At 38.6% G+C, this 19,634-nt stretch overlaps 1 protein-coding gene across 1 annotated transcript; it reads right to left on the bottom strand.

Moving 5' to 3' along the window:
• Positions 1–15,720: 15,720 nt before the first annotated feature.
• On the bottom strand, positions 15,721–18,294 carry LOC133762381 (zinc finger protein 28 homolog). The gene is given in 3 exon segments (XM_062195383.1): positions 15,721–16,456; positions 16,458–17,739; positions 17,742–18,294. Coding segments are annotated over 3 exon segments (2,571 nt in total).
• Between the last annotated feature and the right edge of the window lie 1,340 nt (positions 18,295–19,634).

The following is a 19,634-nucleotide window of genomic DNA, read 5'->3' on the forward strand; positions in this document are numbered from 1 at the left end:
CAAATAAAATGAATTTTAAAAACAAAGTAAAAGAGTCTTTTCTGGCCGGCACCACAGCTCAATAGGCTAATCCTTCGCCTGTGGCGCCGGCACAACGGGTTCTAGTCCCGGTCGGGGTGCTGGATTCTGTCCCGGTTGCTCCTCTTCCAATCTAGCTTTCTGCTTTGGCCCGGGAAGGCAGTGGAGGATGGTCCAAGTGCTTGGGCCCTGCACCCGCATGGGAGACCAGGAGAAGCACCTGGCTCCTGGCTTCACGCCGGAGCGGCCATTGGGGGGTGAACCAACAGAAAAGGAAGACCTTTCTCTCTGTCTCTCTCTCTCTCACTGTCCACTCTGCCTGTTAAAAAAAAAGAGTCTTTTCTAATAAAAAATAAACTTTTGTTTCACATGTGAGTGGTGTAAAATTTTCCCTTCACCCTATTATTGGTAAAGTTATATAAAAATTCACGATATCACACATAACAATCTTTATCAACTTTCTTTCACTGATGAGCTAAAAAATTCCATTTCAAAGATTCTTAGACATTCATTAACCAGTTTGTCAGCAATCTCATGATTTCAATGGCATGTTAATTGTTTTATTTCCACTTTACTCTAATCAGCATTTAAACAATGTTCCTGTCAGCATTTTAGTTATATTTGCACACAGTCTTTGTTCATCAAAATATGAATATAAACATATTAGAAAAAACTGAATTAAAATAGATCTGCTTCCTTTATTTTCATGTATGTTCACCAAGAGGTCCCCTGATCTATAATGTGCTACGTGAGTTCACTTAGTCAAGAGAAGTGAGTGCTCTGTGTGTGTGATGTGCATCCTGTCTCTATCCAGTCCCAGTCTCATAAAAGATGAGAAAAGTAACATCTCTTATGCAAACACCCAGCTGTTTCTCAAGACCCAGGATTCTTTGAAGTGGAAGAGGGAAAACATGTTTTTAAAATTATAAAGTTAAAACCTGGCCCTGAGATATACATACAGGACTAACTGATACACAAATGTCCTGAATAGTGTTTTGAATATTCCAGTCTCTCTCCTACAATTATTACACTTGGGCTGCCAAAAAGATTGCTTAAAATGTACTTAGCAGAATAAAGCAGGCTATATTCATCACTAATTACTCTAATTTATGAAAAGTAGACTTAATAAACATTTATGTTATTTATAAATTAGTTTTTAGGAAAATAGAAAAATCAAAGGAGAAAAAGACAACTTTGGAGCGTTAGCATAAGCATTCATAAGACAACCCTAGCCCAAGGGGTTCCTACTTTCCAGGGAGTGTGCGTTGGAAGAGAGGGCACAGGATCTGTTGACCACGTGAAGGTGGAGGACAATGCTTGGGGACAGTGGTAAAGGAAATTTACCTGCTGCAAAACAACACTGGCTGTAGGGCATTTACTAAATGCTGGTGTATCTTTAGCTTTTTGCTAACAATGGCTTTAAATTTCATTAAATGGTAAACATAGAACTGTGTGTGTGTGTGTGTGTGTGTGTGAGAGAAATAATTTGAATTCCTTGATATCTTTTCCCAAAACCAGAAATAAGTAAAAGCCTTTGCATAAACATCTAACTCACTTCATAATTCGAGGTCTCAAGAGAGATAGCAGGGGCTGGTGCTGTGGTGTAATGGGTATACCCGCTGCCTGCAGGGCCAGCATCCCATATGGGTGCCGGTTCGAGTCCCAGCTGCTCCACTTCCCATCCAGCCTGCACTAAGCGGAGACCCAAGGGGGAAGAAGCTCCTGGCTCCAGATTGGCACAGCTCCTGCAGTTGCAGCCAATTGGAGAGTGAACTAGCGGATGAAAGACACCCCCCCCCCAACTCTTCCACTCCTTCTCTCTCTGTTTAACTCTGACTTTCAAATAAATAAATCATAAAAACAGACAGCAAATAAAATACATGTCCATGTATTTTGGAAGCACCTAATACATACCAGTTCCTGTACAGATGCTTGGACATAGCTCTTAACCTCAGAGGTACATACTTTTCAACAGCCAAATGTCAAGCCAACTGAAGGATTTCCCACCCATCTCTCGGTGACTCCATAACTGTGAGACTCAGTTGTCACTAATACAGTATCCAAAGCATCTCAGGCTAAGAGCAGGGCTCTGCTTGCCTTTGCAGGATTTCTGCTGCTTTTTCTGAGGACTAAGCTGCTATTGTGAAGAGCAGACTGCTCCTCCTGCTCTGCTCCTGTTTTCTTTTTACTTCTTGCTTCCAAAGTGGCTGCCACAAATTGAGATTTGATTCAGAATCCTTAAATTTCAAGTCTGTTTACCAATATGGTGACTTAGAAGTCTGAGAACTTTGAAAGAAGAGTCATTGTCCTGTCTTTAGTAACTTTCTCACTTTCTTAAATGGTGTAAAATTGGCTACACACCTCTGCTCTACCAAGTTCTACTATTTCTGCAATAAAATCCATAATGACATTACAGGGAAGTCTTTACAACTGTCAGAGTATATATTTCATTTCTATTGATTAATCTTTGCAGAAATATAGAGTTGATCATAATAATCACTATTTAGTATATGTGTATACAAATGTGTGGGCAGGATCAGGAGTGGGATGGACAGAATATGAATCAAATGAAAGTTTAAGTATGTGAGTATTCACAGACAATCAGCGTTCTACTTTTGATTTATTGTTTTCTCATTTCTCCGATTTCCTCACTCCTGAAGTTACGGTGACATAGAGCCTGTTCAGAATTTACTCCTGTTCAACAGATGGCCTGAGAAGTGAACTGTATTCTCATCCACTCAGATTTTGGTGTAGTACATTGCCTTAGTACAGAACTTAAGCTGACCTGAGCAATATAGTGAACCTACTTCCATTTCTGCGATGAATTGTGGTAAATGATTTCACAAACATGCTTAGAAGTTACATTCATCTACATTTTATACAACTGGGCATATTTTAAGTACTATTCTAAGTGTTTCAGTTTTTGGCATCACAGTTCTGACAGTTTCATAACAGAATCTATATTAATTTCTATGTTTATATAGCTGTAGGATATTTTAAAGGATTATCTATAAATATTGCATTTGAAACAATATGCTTCTTAAAATTAAGTTGCAAGTTAACGTCTGCTACATTTTCAATTTAGTCTATAATCTTCAGTTATGTGTTAATTTATTTTAGGTCACTTTTTATTAATTTATATTTATTTATCCAAAAAACATAAATTAGAAGAAACTAACAATTTTATTTATTTTTATTATTTTAAAGTCATTTACACTTGTGGCTAGTTATGCTTTCTCTTTCTTCATGGCTTTTCTTCATATTTTTTTCATAAGTGGATTTTTACCTGCAGATCTATTTCAACAAATAGTTCACAGAATTATTTGTACTGTATTTCTGCTTTCGAAATCATTGACTTTTCTCTGATTTTTGCATTTTTCTTATGTTAATGTATTTAAATATTTATTTGGGAGGCAGAGGGATTCACATAACAGAGAATGGTCCTTTTTACTTGCTTCATCTCCAGATGTTTTTAATGGCGAAAGCTGGCCTGAGGCCAAAATCAGGACCCAAGAACTCAATCCAGCTGTCCCATATGGGTGGCGGGAACTCAACTACTTTTGTTATTACCACTGACTCCCAGGGTCTACACCAACAAGAAGTCAGAAATGGAGCCAGATACTGAATTCAGACATCAGCGTCTGGGATGCTAACATCTCAACAGGCATCTTAATCACTAGGCCAAACAACTGCCTCATGAGATACATTTTAAATGCAACAAAACAAATCTTAATTGTTAGATGAGTTCTCTCTATTGTATATTATCAAATAACATCGAATGAAACCTTGAAAGAAAATATCGTAATTTTTCAACATTTTTTTCAAGATGCTTTTGGCTACTCTAGATTATTTACATTTCTTGCAAACTTTCAGTATCAGCTTGTCTTTTTTTTTTTTTAACTCCAAGAAGTCTTTGCAATCTGTTTATATTTCACTGAAAGAACTTATCAGTAAGATAAAAATTGACTTCTTAAACGTTAATTCTTCTAATTTATGTGTGGTATATCTCTGCACTAATTCATAACACTTATTTGTTTTCTGGTGTTTTTAAATAATTTTATAATTTAGTAATAAGAGTATAAATATGATGCTATACCTTTTAATGAACTTGCCATAATATTGTCAATGTACACAACTATCGTACAATCACTAAAATCAAGACAGTACAAGCTTAGAGATGGGACACGGGCACTCCCTTGACTTGCATCCTCTGGTCTGCTTTAACACAAACCAGGAGGAAAAGAAAGCTCGGCATCAGAAGCAATGGGTGGCAGGCCTATTAATGGCTGATCTGTACAGTGATCTGCCCTCAAGGAGACCCAACAGGCCAGTCCACTGCAGTGGCTTTCAATGTGGTAAGCCTGGGCTTCAGCAGAAGTCAGCTTGTGAAGAGCCCTGGCAGCTCTGCCAAGACTTGGATCACTGGAAATGGACCTGCCCTGGAGTCAAAGGATGCCCAGGTCAGAGCCACAGATCTTATTGGCTCTAAGCTGAAAAGCCCTTCACTCAGCCCAACTTCCAAAGTGACCGCTGCAGCTGAGGGGATGGTCAAGTAGGGTCAGCAACATTGCAGGCAGAACTGTAAATTTCTTGTTAGAGATGCCACCTGCCTTTACCTGGCCAGCTCTCCTCCCAGGCCAGCCAAGTAATGAAAGTCAACAGAGTGCCTTCCCCTAGGAGGTTCACACCTCCCTTAGAATATACCCCATGTGAAGAGATAGATAGGTCTGGGCCTCTTAACTTACAAGGCCTAAAGCCCACCAGATTATTATCAAGCCCCTTCTATCAGGTTCTATTTGCCTCTCAATCAGAAAACTTAATTGTAGCTTAGACAGCACCTTTCTTAGCTCCTCTAATAATGACTCTGTCCTTTGTTCTAGACCCTGTCTAGCACACTTGGGCCTCATTCCTTTGTAATCATAACCTCTACTCTACCACCAATGGTTCTACTCCCAACCTGTGTGTACTGATGGTCCTCTTCCCCACCTAATGCTGTATAATTGTTCAAACCTGGTAAATGCCACTCTTAGGATCATTGGTTACTATCCTCACTCTGTCTTTTATGACCTTGTCTAAATATGATCAGAGTCGGGGAACTTGGAAGGCTTCCATAGCCTTGGCAACTCATGACGACAGCCTAGGGTGGTTACTGGCGCCATAAACTAGAGTGTCAATTTGTTGGGTCAACAACAGGAGCCACTGTGCACTTGCTCCTCATGTGGGATCTCTGTCCTTAATGTGCTGTACATTGTGATTTGATGCTATAACTAGTACTCAAACAGTATGTTTCACTTTGTGTTTCTATGTGGGTGCAAACTGTTGAAATCTTTATACTAAATTGATCTTCTGTATATAAAGAGAATTGAAAATGAATCTTGATGTGAATGGGAGAGGGAACAGGAGAGGGGAGGGTTGCGGGTGGGAGGGAAGTTATGGGAGGGGGAAGCCATTGTAATCCATAAGGAGTACACTGGAAATTTATATTCATTAAATAAAAGTTAAAAAAAAGACAGTAGCATTAATAAAATATTGTTAATGAATTTGTAAAGATTATTAAATATTCACCATTTTCAATAAAATATCCTATATTTCTGTTCAAGTTTGGGCTGTTCCACTTCCAATTCAGCTCCCTGCTAAAGCAACTTGGAATGCAGTGGAAGATGGCCCAAGTGTTTGGGCTCTTGCCACCCATGTGGGAGACTCAGATGGGGTTCTTAGATACTGGTTTGGCCTGGCCCAGCCCCAGATATTGCAGTCATTTGGGTTGTGAACCAGCATATGGAAGATACATCAATCAATCTCTCCCTCTCCCTCTCTCTCCCTCTCCCTTTCTCTTTCTCCCTCTCTGTCTTCCCCTAACTCTAACTCTGCCTTTCAAATAAATAACTTGAACTTTTTTAAAAAAAGCATCTGTCTTTAAAGTAACGTATCTGTTTTCTATGTGTTCATGTGGGGGTATACATGCATATGTGTATATACATGTATGTGTATGTTTATATCTACCTAGGAAGATAGTGAGCTTCATTCCTGGCTGTCATTTAATGCCCATAACAATCCATTTTACTTGACAGTGTAAGATTGGTGGCTTTTTCATTATACTTATTTCTCTCCTGTAGCTCCCTCTCCTCACCCCATCTCTCCTTGACCTTCTGTGCATATGGGTGTATCTGTATGTATGTGTGTGCAAAAGAGGTTATGTAAGCTTAATACCAGATGGCAACTGATGGTAAGTTAAGACAAGAAGCCTTAGAATGAAACATTTCCAACACTCTGATCTTGGATTTTGTAGGCTCCAAAAATTTAAAACAGAATGCCTGTTGTTTAAGAAAAGTAGTTTCTGGCACAGTGAGAAGACCAATACACAATGCAATTCTTAATTCTCCCTCCAAGCGCTGAAGATATCTGTACTGATGAAAACATGCCACAGACACTCCACCAATAGGTTGCCTCTGATATAAGTGCACAATAAACACCAAGCACAAATTTAAGAATGAGGATAACAGTTTTAAATATATAGTTAATATACTTGAGGTGTTTCCAATAAAATATATTTTGTTAAAATTGAATAGACAATCTGTGATTCAATAAAAGACTAACAAATGAGAATATTCACCTTCCAGGAAAAAATATGGCAAATGGTAATAGAAAAAAACAAAGAAATGTGATATTAAATAATAATCATTTTACTTATTTGACTTATCTTTATCTCAAATTGTCAGTTTGAAAAAAATAACCTATCATTCTTACCTCAAAAAGAAATTGCATATTTTCAATGTGATAATTTTTAAAATTTCATTACAAATTACAAGAAATCACATAAATCCCAATCATTATTCTATATAAAGGATGAAAACAAAAAATACCTTAAGTTTATTAAAACCTAGATTTATTAAGCAATAATTGAAGAAAGTTTCCAACAATAAACTGTACCAGCCTATTGTTGTAGCTCTTTTCAACAACCCTAGAAAGCTGCAGGACATTTTAAATGAGAAGAAAATTTCCATGTCCAATGTGGAAAAAATAAGTTTATGGTAATTTTAATGAATAACTTTAAATTTGAAATTTCTACATTTACAAGAACGATGAGATTATTATACTGAATAGAAATAATTTTTATATATGGAGAATATAACAGTCATAAAGATTAAACAGATTTAATAGGAAAAAGCATCCCAAAAAAACATTAACTGCCTAAAATTTTAAATTAGATATATAGAACTTGAGCATAAGGACATTAATATATTTTTTAGGAACATACAGAAAACAAACAACCAGGGCTTGACACAGGTTGTACTTATAATATTTAACTTCAATTAAAAACAAGTCATGGCCCTGTGTGGACATTTGGCCGGGTAGTTAAGATGCTGATTAGGAGGCATTCGGCTCACAGTAGAGCGCCTGGGCTAAGTCCCAGATCCATCTCCCAACTCAAGATTCCTGCCAATGCAGACCCTGAGAAACAACATTAATGTCTCAAGTAATTGGGATCCTGTCACTCACATAGGAAAGCTGATTGAGTCTGTGGTTCCTACCCTCAGCCCAGGCAGGTCTCAGCCTTGGCTGGCTTTTGGGGGTGGAGGGGTATAGGGTGGGATCAAATTCTCTCTCCCTCTCAAATAATTTTGTTTTTTTGTATTAAAAATTTTGACTTAATAAAATGAAAAGCAATGAACATAAAGGTATGTAAGGCAGAAAAAACAGCAACGTTCAATCTGAGTTTGCTACCTCTAACAAAATGTTAGAACATTTGTTAAGTTTGGTCTTTCGAGTGCTTTTGGACAATAGCCTGTGCTGTGAGGCTGTAACCATATCTTAGCCTAGAAGAACTGAAAATTATGGTGTACGAGGTGACTTCCAGGAAAACTGAGTGTATTAAGTAGTCAAGCAGAAGATAATTTTAAGGTCTAGGAAGTGTACAACAAAGCAAGGAAGCTTTTCCTGGGAGATAAGAAGCAGTTTGTCATAGATAAAGCAGACAGTTTGATTATGAAAAGCAAAAAGGTAGATATAAAATCCATTAAAATTTAGTGTCCAGGCCTGCATATATAAGAAAATTGTAAACACAGAACAGAGATTTTTAGTCATGGGAATAAAACCTATTTAAACTATAAGTAATGTGACCTCATCCAAGTGGGAAAAGATTACAAGGCAACTAAGAGAATATTATAAAGCAGAGTGAACTAGGAACTTAGTGGACTGAAAATCTAAGTTGAATTACATATCTTGGATATGAGGATGAAAATTGCACTTAAATATTGTCTTAATATTGCTTTAATACTTTTTCCTCTGTCATAAAACAGGGATAATAATACTTATGTCATTCATATAAGGGTTAAGATGTAATCAATGTAAAGCTATCACACAACCAACTCTTATATGTGTTTAATATGTGCTTAGTAAATCATAAGCTTGTTGTGGTTATTATTATCATACTAAATATTGAAGCTATAACATAGTAAATAACTGAACATAACATACACATACTATGGTGGATCATTATTGCTTCTCCTAATTTGGCAGTTAAGTATAAAATAAACCATTAATAACTTGTTACTTTCATTAAAGGCTAACACCCAGACCTTCATTAGAAAAATTTTTATATTATAAAATGCATATTTATTTCTTTGAGGGAGCAGTAAGACAAAAATAGAGTGAGTTATCATCCACTAGTTCATTCTCTAAATGTCCAGTTTAATGGAGCAGCTTCCTATGTGAGGCCATAAAGAAATCCTAAGTTGCATAATATTATTCAACTGCCTTCACCTCTTATTTGACATAGAAATAGCCCTCGCTAGATGGAAGGTAAAAAGAAGCAGTGCAACCACTTCTGAGCACCTCTTATCATTTTCAAGACTGCAGTCACTAAAATCAAAAGCCTCAGATATGTGCGGAGGGTCCATCACCAGCTGAATTAGTGGCCAAGTTCCCACCACACAATCATTGGAAAGGCAGGACAACTTTCCCTTGTGAAATGGTTCCTCTAACACTATTTTTTTATGCAAATATCTGCCCTCAAAGTTAGTGCCCATAGGAATAAAACTTGCTACAATTACAGAGCTTAGGCCACAATCCACAATCTTAGACTTCTGATTCAGTCGGACTTTAAAAGGACATACAATTTTTTTTTAACATAAACCTTTAAGAAAATCCTAGGACAAGTGGTTCAAAGGCTCCACTGTGAGAGGAACCTGCCTTAGAAAATTGTTCTCCTTCTTAGAGTAAGAGGACATGTTTTTCTTTGCTTGCTCCCTCCATCAACCTCCTCATTGTCCTATAGAACATCACAGCCAAACCCGGGAACCTGTACATTTTTCTTTTAATTCTTTTATATTCCTTTTCTTCCTCAACTTCCTTTTCTGTATGATTTATATGCTGATTTTTCTTTTATTTTCTTTGTTTTTTATCATATTAGTTATAAAATTTATTTGAAAAATTCTCCAAAATATATTTTCTGACATTTATTTTCCTTACATTATAGAGGTTTATTCTTTGTTCAGACTAAATACGTACCTCTTATAATCGCTTATTAATAGCAGCTTGTGAGATATACCCATTCAATATTCCATTGCTTCCCCAAATTGACCTGCAAAGCTTTCCAGAAAGTATCACTTTGTCAACTTTTTCAGTTTCCTCTAGCTTTCAGTGCTGTGATCATTTATCATCATTCATTTGCTCTTTCCTTTATAGTTTCTGTGAACAAACTGTAAAATCTGCATTGCCTGTGTCTGCTTAGAGGAGAGATCTTCAAAAAGTTCAGAGGATGTATATTATGAGAAAAGCTATGCATAGATTACAAAAGTTTCTGCACCAAAATATGCTTGCCTTCCACTTCCCTTCCCCCCTCAAAATTTTGAGGTACTCTCGTATTGCTTTACTTTATTATTCCTGTGGTCACATTATTGTATTTGCATGTATTTCTTAAATTGGATATGTTGAAGATTGTGTATAAATGAACAGAGTGAAAGATTTCTGTCCCTACCTGGCTCCACCAAACCCTTTTTTTAAAAAAGGTTGTTGGTGACCTTTTGGATGTGGCACCAACTCAACAATGAGCAAGTAAAAGAGACCCAAGTCTTACAACCACGTGGAAGTGGATTCTACAGACAAAATAAATAAGGTTGATCTTTCCCAGACCCTCAAAGCAAGGGCCCAGCTAGCTGCTGTCTTGAAATCAGCCTTGTAAGACTCAAGGCAGAGAATCCAACTGAGTTCACCCAGTTCCCCAGCCCACAGAGCTATTAGATTATAGATGTGGATGTTTTAAATCAAAGTTTGTAGTAATACAAGACAACTAAAATGCTTCTGATTGTCTCTGTGTCCTCTCTAGAAGTTACCTTAACTCAAATGCTAAGACCTGGGAAAAATCTGGTTTTGACCTTTGGTCTTTCTTACTCCAGCTCTTGGGTCTTCTGATCACCTAGTTTTGGATGGTAACCATGGTGTAGGAGGAGAGACTGACAGCACAAAGCCCTTCTCCCACGGTCTTATCTTCCTGGATAAGCTTCCTTTGTGAAAACGTTGAAAGCCCTTATTGATCCTACAATTATGAGGCTTTCAATTATATGTTGCAGTAATTTGTTTGCCTTTATTTATTCCATCTCTACAGGCAATATTAACTTTCACTGATCTCATCATGCTCTGAACTAGAAAATTTAATTAGTAATCTTATACTTAGTGACTTCCAGAATTTTTAACTACTTGGAAATTTAGGCTCCTGACAAACTTTGATCCTAGGGAACGGGAAGGCTAACTCCTGTGCCATGTATTTTGAAAAGTTTAGAAGGAAAATAAAGTGGCTTCCTGTTTCTGATTCTTAGGTGATATTTATTTCATGAAAATTTGTGTTTATATGTTCATGTATGTACTTGTGTGCTTTTATTGATGTAAATTAAACATTTCTAAGCAAGTATAGTATCACTAGAGGTGAAGAAAGATACATAGGGAAAAAAGAATTTGTACTTCTGAGTTCTGGTATTCAATCTTTTAAAATTAATTTTTTTATTCTCTAAGTTTCTGAAAATAGATTATACTGCATTTATACTGTTTTGTATTATGAAAGATTCAACATAATTAAAAAACACCCTAACAGCAAAGCCAGCAGACTTAGTCCTATGCAGGAAAACACAAGGTACAAAGTGATCCTTCAGGGCTGGCAATGTACATCCTCTTCTCTGTGTAGACCAGAAGGCATCCAAGTCAAACAATAATTTTCTGTAGGAAGGAGGAAAATGAGCAATACCTCTCAAGATGTTTTGTGAATTTATTCAATTACATTTGTTTTATGTATTGGTGATTTGATTTAGTTATATTTGATGGCATTAATATTTAGAATCTAATTTATTATCCAGTTTATTTGAAAGGCAGAGAGCTTTCATCGTATGTTAATTCCCCAATTGAACATGACAGACAGGACTGGGTTAGATCCAGCCTGGACTCCTTTGGGTTTTAGGATTTGGACAAACAAAGGCCCCACTTCCATAAACACAGTGGAGTAGGATAAGGTGGGTTACAAAGCAGACCGAGACAGAGAATTTACAAACACACACACACACACACACACACACAAAAAAAACAAAAACAAAAAAACACAATATTCAGTTACCAATGCTGAATCTGTTTTACCTAAGAAGTTTGAGAACAAACCAAACTCACATAGACATACTTATGGTAAAAAGACTATACCTCAAAGTGAAGGATTTTACACTCAAAACAAGATCAGGTTGATTTGGCTGTGCAATTCTGGTAAGTCTATTGCTTCTGTTGAAAGCTTCTCTAAAAGTGAAGAGAAGAGAAACTTTAAAATGGTATCTAATTTAATCAGGACTTCCAGGAAAATCTCTCAGAAAATGTATTCACATAAATTAAAATTAAGACAAATTAAATCCTTCAAAATTAATTTGGAGGTGGGTACTTGCTACAACAGTTGTGACACCACAAGGGATGTTCACACCTCTTGTTGGAGTGTCTGGGTTCAAGTCCTGAATCTGCTCTCTGGACCAGTTTCCAGTTAATATAAACCTTAGGAGGCAACAGATAATAATTCAAGGATCTGGGTCATGGCAACTTATATGAGAGACTCAAATAGAGATCCAAGCTTCTGCCTTCAACCTAGCCCAGCAGTGGCTAATGTAGGCATTTGGAAGTGAACCAGATACAGAAGATCTCTCTCTGCCTTCTAAAAAAAGATGAAAATAAGTAAAATTTTTAATGAATTGAATTTAATGAAATGGTAACATTATGGCAGGTGCTGTGGTACAGTAGGTTAATCTTCCACCTGCAGCATCGGCATCCCACGTGGGCACAGGTTCTATTCCCGCCTGCTCCTCTTCCTATCCAACTCTCTGCTATGACCTGGGAAAGCAGTGGAAGATGACCAAAGTGCTTGGGCACCTGCACACTTGTGGGAGACTCGGAAGAAGCTCCTGACTCCTGGCTTCAGATCAACCCAGCTCCAGCCATTGTGGCCATTTGGGGAATATACCAGCATATAGAAGACCTTTCTCTCTCTCCCTCTCACTGCCTGTAACTTTTACTCTCAATTAAATAAAATAAAAATTTTTTTTCAGAAAATCACATATTTCATTTCATACATTGTGGACAACTGTCCACAGATACATATTCGGAGATTAACTTCCTTCTCCTAACTGCATAATACAGTATTGAATAATCAGAGTTTAAGCAATCTGCTTGGCAGACACTAAATTCTTACTTGTAATTAGAACAATTCTGTAATAAACAACCATATATATTTATTCCAATGGGATAAAGTTCCTAGATAGGAAATTATTGTTTCTAAAGGAATGCATGTTTATAATGTTGTCAAAACATGCCATATTGTCAGACAAAAATGTAGGAAAAAAATTTACACTGCTAAGCATAAATAAATGCTTGTTCCCCCACACTGACACCAGAACTTGATCTTAAAATAAAATTTTAGATTCTAAGCCACCAGGAAACCAAGAAAATTTGTTTTAATTGATATTCTTCTGATCAATGAAGTTCAGAACTTCACAAATCATCCTTATTCACTTGAATTCTTTAGCTATGACATAACTTTTAATATGCACTCCCATTCTTCCCCACTGCTTTGTATGTGGTATCCCTTTCCTAAATGGCATATTCTTTTATGTAAGTTGCAAGCATTTCCTGTCAGCTGTTGTGGTTTTGGTACTTGTAACCAGGTCAGAGATTTTACTTTGCAGGGTCACTTACTCTCTTCTTTTATACTTTTAGAACCCCTCATGCTGTTTGATTAAAGCTTCCTCTTTCTTATGTTTGCTTCCAACATATTATTTCTTTCTTTTCTTTTCTTTTTTTTTTTTTTTTGACAGGCAGAGTGGACAGTGAGAGGGAGAGACAGAGAGAAAGGTCTTTCTTTTCCATTGGTTCACCCTCCAATGGCCACTGTGGCCGGTGCACCGCGCTGATCCGAAGCCAGGAGCCAGGTGCTTCTCCTGGTCTCCCATGCGGGTGCAGGGCCCAAGTACTTGGGCCGTCCTCCACTGCACTCCCGGACCACAGCAGAGAGCTGGATTGGAAGAGGAGCAACTGGGACAGAATCCGGCACCCCGACCAGGACTAGAACCCGGTGTGCCGGCGCCGCAGGTGGAGGATTAGCCCAGTGAGCCGCGGCGCCGGTCTCCAACATATTATTTCATAATTAAAGACATTTAATGCAATTCTCCTATATTTTCTGTAAGGTACAAATGTGCTTCTACTTTTTTTTTTCAGTGAAGGGTGGTAAATAACTCCACTGTCTCCTCAATACTAAAATGCCAATACTGTAATACCAAATCTCATATGCAAAGAAAACGTTCAAAAGTTTCCTCGCTATTCCTGTCTAATTACTCTTCATTACATTGTTTCAAATAAAACCATCAAAGTAAACATATTCTACTGGGACTCTGGAGTAACAATGTACAAACATTAATAGTATTGAGCATTTCTTCTAGAAAAATATCATTATTTCCCTTTTGGGGCTTAATTTCTATCTTTCAATATAGCTTAATAGTCTTCTTTAATCTCTATTCATAAATTGCTTTAGTTTGTCTTCTTTTAATGTCAGAGACTTATTATCACCATAAAATTAGAACTATTTGTATATTCTCCTCTACTCCAGAGTAGAAGTTGGCAAATATTCTATGAACGAATAATAAATATTGCAGGCCACACAGTCTCTGTTGCAAATACTCAACTTTGTCACAGTGGCCTAAACAGCCACAGACAATAGGTAAAAAAATGATCATGGCTATAGCTCAGGAAAACATTTACAAAACCAGATGGTAGACAGAATTTGGCCCTGTATCTTTAGTCTGTTGACCTGTGGTCTACAGCAGGGATTGGCAGCATCTTACTGAAAAGTATCAGAGACAGTAGACATTTTTGGTTTCTGGCCACATAGTCTATGTCAGAACAGCTCAAGTTTGTCATTTTGATCTGCAAGCAAGATGTAGATGATATGTAAATGAAATGTGTGGCTCTATGTTGATAAAATTTTATTTAAATACGAACAGAATTAAACTTCATAGAATTATGTTAAAAATATTCATTTTTTACAACCTTTTGAATTTTTTTTTTTTAAAAAATTAGCCATGATAGGCCGGCGCTGTGGCTCACTTGGTTAATCCTCTGCCTGCGGTGCCAGCATCCAATATGGACACCAGGTTCTGGTCCCAGTTGCTGCTCTTCCAGTCCACCTCTCTGCTGTGGCCCAGGAAGGCAGTGGAGGATGGCCCAAGTGCTTGGGCCCCTGCACCCGCATGGGAGACAAGGAAGAAGCACCTGGCTCCTGGCTTCGGATCAGTGTAGTGCCGGCCATGGCAGCCATTTGGGGGGGTGAACCAACGGAAGGAAGACCTTTCCCTCTGTCTCTCTCTCTCACCATCTAACTCTGTCAAATAAAAAAAAAATAAAATAAAAAAAATTAGCCACAAACTATACAAGAACAGCAAGTGACTTTGTTCATAAGTCAGTTTGCTAACCTAAATCAGTGTACCTCAAAGTTAATGATTCCTCAAAAGTTTAATATAATTTATTCAGAAGCCAAGTGACTTCAAAGAGAGATCAAATCTTGACAACTTTTCTACTTCTTCGGTAGCATGTCAGTAGTTATAAACCTTGCATATTTCTGATTGTTTTAATTCATTTGTCCTAGTGGCCTACTCATTTGTGTTCACTAGGGTTTTTAAGACTGCCATCAAATGTATATAGTAAAGTTGAATTTTCTCACCACCAAGTTCATATCAGTTTATACTCATGAAGACCCGATGGAAAGGGCCAATATTAACTCAGTGCTATGGAATCAAATCTTAAGACAACATGGCAAAAGCTTAACAACTACCTCAAAAACTCCAATTCTTGATCTCAAATCTGGTTTCTCCTTGTCTCATCCTACTACATCATTTTTTTTTTAAATCAGAGCTGACTATGCTAACTTTTTAATGCTCTAAATAATACTATTTTTTTAAGAGCTAAGTTTACTGAATACCTAGTATGGCCCAGTAATCATGTTAAGCAAATCTTATGCACTAAGCAATTTAAAAGATTTCAACACAAGTATTTTTATGAGTGAAATAAATACAATTACATCTAAAAAGTCAATCTGTCTGCAATATAAGGGACAAAAGTAGAATAAAACAAAAGGGCAGGGAGATCAATTTCCAAACTATTGGATTGTCTGGCTGAAATGATGCAGTCTTCCTACTATGCCAATGGAACTGAGGATGGATTCCAGAGACATTTGGGAAACAGATCCACAGAACTTGGTGTGGAAGGTAAAGAAGGGTGTGTTGAGGACTCTCCAGTGTGCATTCACTGATGGTGAGCAAAGTGCATGGTTGGCCTAAAGGCTCTTCGACTTTTCCTATTGTTGTAGGATCTCTCTCCAGTATGAACTCTCTTATGTTGATTGAGGTGTCCAATTTGGATGAAGGTTTTCCTACATTCCTTACCTTCACACGGTTTCTTTCCAGAATGAATTATCTGATGCACACTAAGGGACTGGCGATGGCTGAAGGCCTTGCCACATGTACTACCTTCATATGGTTTCTCTCCATTGTGACTCCTGCGATGACAAATAAGGGATGACTTTGTCTTGAAGGCCTTTTCACATTCAATACATTCATAAGGTCTTTGGACGGTGTGGAGTCTTTGATGTTGAGTACATGATACCTTATCACTAAAGGCCTTCCTGCATTCCATCCATTTATATGGTTTCTCTCCAGGATGAACACTCTGATGTTGAATGAGGTGTGTGGTCTGGCTGAAGGCTTTACCACACTCCTTACATTCATAAGGTTTCTCTCCTGTATGAGTTTTCTGATGCTGTGCAAGATGAGCCTTCTGTGTAAATGCTTTACTGCAAACCTTACATTCATAGGGCTTTTCTCCAGTATGAATCCTCTGATGAGTGGCCAGCTGTGAACTGATGCTGAAGGCTTCCCATATTCCCCACATTAAAAGGTTTCTCCCCAGTACGAGTCCTTAAATGACTAGCAAGGTGTATATTCTGCCTAAAAGCCTTCCCACATTCTTTACACTTAAAAGGCTTTTCTCCAGAATGTACTCGTTGATGTTGAGTGAGAGATGCATGATGGCTGAAGGCTTTTCTGCACACACCACATTCATACAGTGTTTCCCCGGTGTGAATCCTCTGATGTACAGTAAGGGGTGAGCCATACCTAAAGGACTTGTGACAAACATCACATGTGTAAGGTTTCTCTCCAGTATGAATTCTCCTATGTTGATTAAGCCCTGTCTGATCACATAAGGCTTCCCCACAATCATTGCTGTCAAAAGGTTTCTCCCCAGTGTGACAGCATCTCCAGTGACGGCTAAGGGAAGTGTTCTGTATAAAAGCTTTCCCACATTCACTTCATTCATAGGGCTTTTTGCCAGTGTGACATCTCTGATGACGTGCGAAGGAAGAACCATCACTAAAGGCCTTTCCACAGTCTTTACATTTATAGGGCTTCTCTCCAGTATGAATTATCTGGTGAACAGTAAAGGATGAGCTCTGGGTAAAAGTTTTCTTACATTCATTACATTTGAAAAGCTTTTTTCCTGCATAGATTCCTGTTTGCTTTATTACGGCTTAACTTTTTGGGAAAATTTCAATTGAGTCGTGATTATGAAGTCTCTCTTCTGAATTGTCCAAGTGGAAACACTTTCCAGATTTGTTATACACACTCTCCTTAGAGTGGGTTTTGTTGTGAGTAATGGTCCCTTGCCTGAATTGTGTCTCTTGACTTACTTCTTTCCAAAACACACCCTCAGAATCCCAATTTTCTCGGAAATTGGAACACTCAAGTTTAGTGTGGGAAGTCCTGTCCATTATCTCTTCAGCACATGAGTCCTGCTTTGGAAATAATTCCTGAGTCTCACTGACAGATTGCTGGCCTGCACTGGCTTTTCCACACCAGGCTCTCGCACACTCACGTGAGAACAGGCCTCCTGCCACATCTCTCCTCCCCATCCAGGGCTCCTTCCCTTCCTCCCATGACGAGAGGAAATCGGGCTTGGAAACACGATGTTCTGAGGCTCCCAGGTCGCTGTGGTTCTCCCACACTGCGCTCTTCCAGAGGCTCCTCTGCGCTGGGTCCGGTTGCTGGGAGGACTCTAAGGCCATATCCGTGACACTGCCCAAGCCCGGGCGTCCCCCAACAGAGTATTCCAGACTGCAGTTTCTGAGTCTCTCTGTCCTCACTGCCTGGGAAACCTTTCTTCACAAAAGTCCCTCTTTGGAGGAAACTTCGTACTTCCCTTCACAGTCTTCAAGCCTGGGCTCCAGCCTCTTGCCATCTTTCTCTTCACTGCCCAAGGCTCTTTTCCTTGTTCCAAAGAGGCGATCACAGCGGGCTTGAAACCACGAAGTCCCAGCGATGCCAGGTTCCTGTAGCTCTCCAACATCACCTTCCGGTACAGCATCCTCTGAGCAGGGTTCAGCCACTCCCACTCCTCTTGGGAGAAATCTATGGCCACATCTCCAACCTCCACGAAGCTCTGGGACATGGCTTTCCCTCGGGTCCCCACGGCCTCCTGCTTGCGCCCTCCGTCCTGGAGGGGGGCAGCGGCCCTGGAAGGCAGGGCTCTGAGCGCAGGCCCCCAGGTGAGGGCTCCGCGCAGCTCCCGGGCCGTGAGCCGGCTCTTGGAGCTCAGCCTTCCGCGGGCGGAGCCTCCCAGAGCTGCTGAAGCCCCCGCCGCTGGGCCGCGACCCGGTCTGGGCTTTGTGCGGGGCGTGGGGGGGTTGGGGAGCCTCACACCCGCTGTGGCCCGCATGTCACCCGCAGACACACCCCCGGCCACACAGAGCCAGGGGCCCGCCTGGGCTCCCGCACACCCGGCACCTGCGGGGCTGTGCCCCTCCCCCAATAAAAATCTTTAATTAAAATGGTAACATTAAGTATAAAATACTTGCTGTGGAATCAAAATTTAGAAATACAAAAACATTCAAAATGAATTCATAGCCATATTTTAAATGTGTCATAAAATAGCACGAGTACATAACAATGATTTAAAAATACAAATTGTACTTATATTGTTCTATTCTAAATACGTCACGATTATCAACTTCATAAATGTATGCAACATTTATTTTTAGGGCTTGCAGTATTCAAGGCACAACTAAGAATGAATTCTGCTATGGGTGCCCAACTATTGAACATATAAAATGAAAAATAAAGCAATGTGAATGTGAAATAGAAAAGTAAAGCCATATGAAAATATAGCATCTTAATGTATTGCTTCAGATAAGATAAAAATTGTAAGTTGAAAACCTAAGCAGTTAGATGTTACTTTAGATATATCAACTCAAATTGTAATTTCTAAAATGCACAGGCAATGCTTAAAAATGGTACCTATTTTCAGTGCTTTTCAATGTGTTTTTTTTTTTCTTTGTGGCACTAATTTACATTGCAAATGATGATATAATAAAGAAAAAGGGAATGAAAGGAAAACAGTTAAATTGGACTTAACTATAGAAAACTGAATGATATTAAGAAAACTCCAGGATCTTGCTGAAAGTTTAGCTTACATTCAAAAAGAATTTTAATTCCCAGCCTTTTAACAGTGTTAAGCTCAGCACAGCTCAGGGGCTAAACCAAGTATCTGAAGTGTCTTCACAGTTTTGGCACTAATTGGTCATTTAGACCTCAGGGAGCTGTCAGGGTTGACATAAGGAAAATGAAAAGCTTTTACTTGTCACTGAAGTTTTAAGTGACAAAAGTCAAGAACAAAGTTAATTTTACTCCTTGGAACAATTTTGAGAAGTTCTTCAAAAACGGTTGATTGGTGTCTGGAGAAAATATCTGTGTCGCTTTATTTTCTTTTTTCTTTGTTTTATATATATATAAGGTGCAAAGCACCATGTTTTCATTTACATATACACAGTGAAATGGTCACTATATTCAAGCAAATTAACATATCCATCACCTCAAATGTGTGGTGAGAGCATCTAAACTCTACATTTTCTCCCAGCAAATTCCCAGTATACAATGCAGTATCCTTACCTTTAACTCCCATGCCATGTATTAGTCTCCAGATTTACTCATTCCACAGAGCTGCACCTTTGTACCTTTGATCCACATTTCCCTAACCACCCCAAGTTCTCAAAAATAGTA

This window comes from Lepus europaeus, chromosome 1 (genome assembly GCF_033115175.1).
Source record: "Lepus europaeus isolate LE1 chromosome 1, mLepTim1.pri, whole genome shotgun sequence".
Classification (NCBI taxonomy): domain Eukaryota; kingdom Metazoa; phylum Chordata; class Mammalia; order Lagomorpha; family Leporidae; genus Lepus; species Lepus europaeus.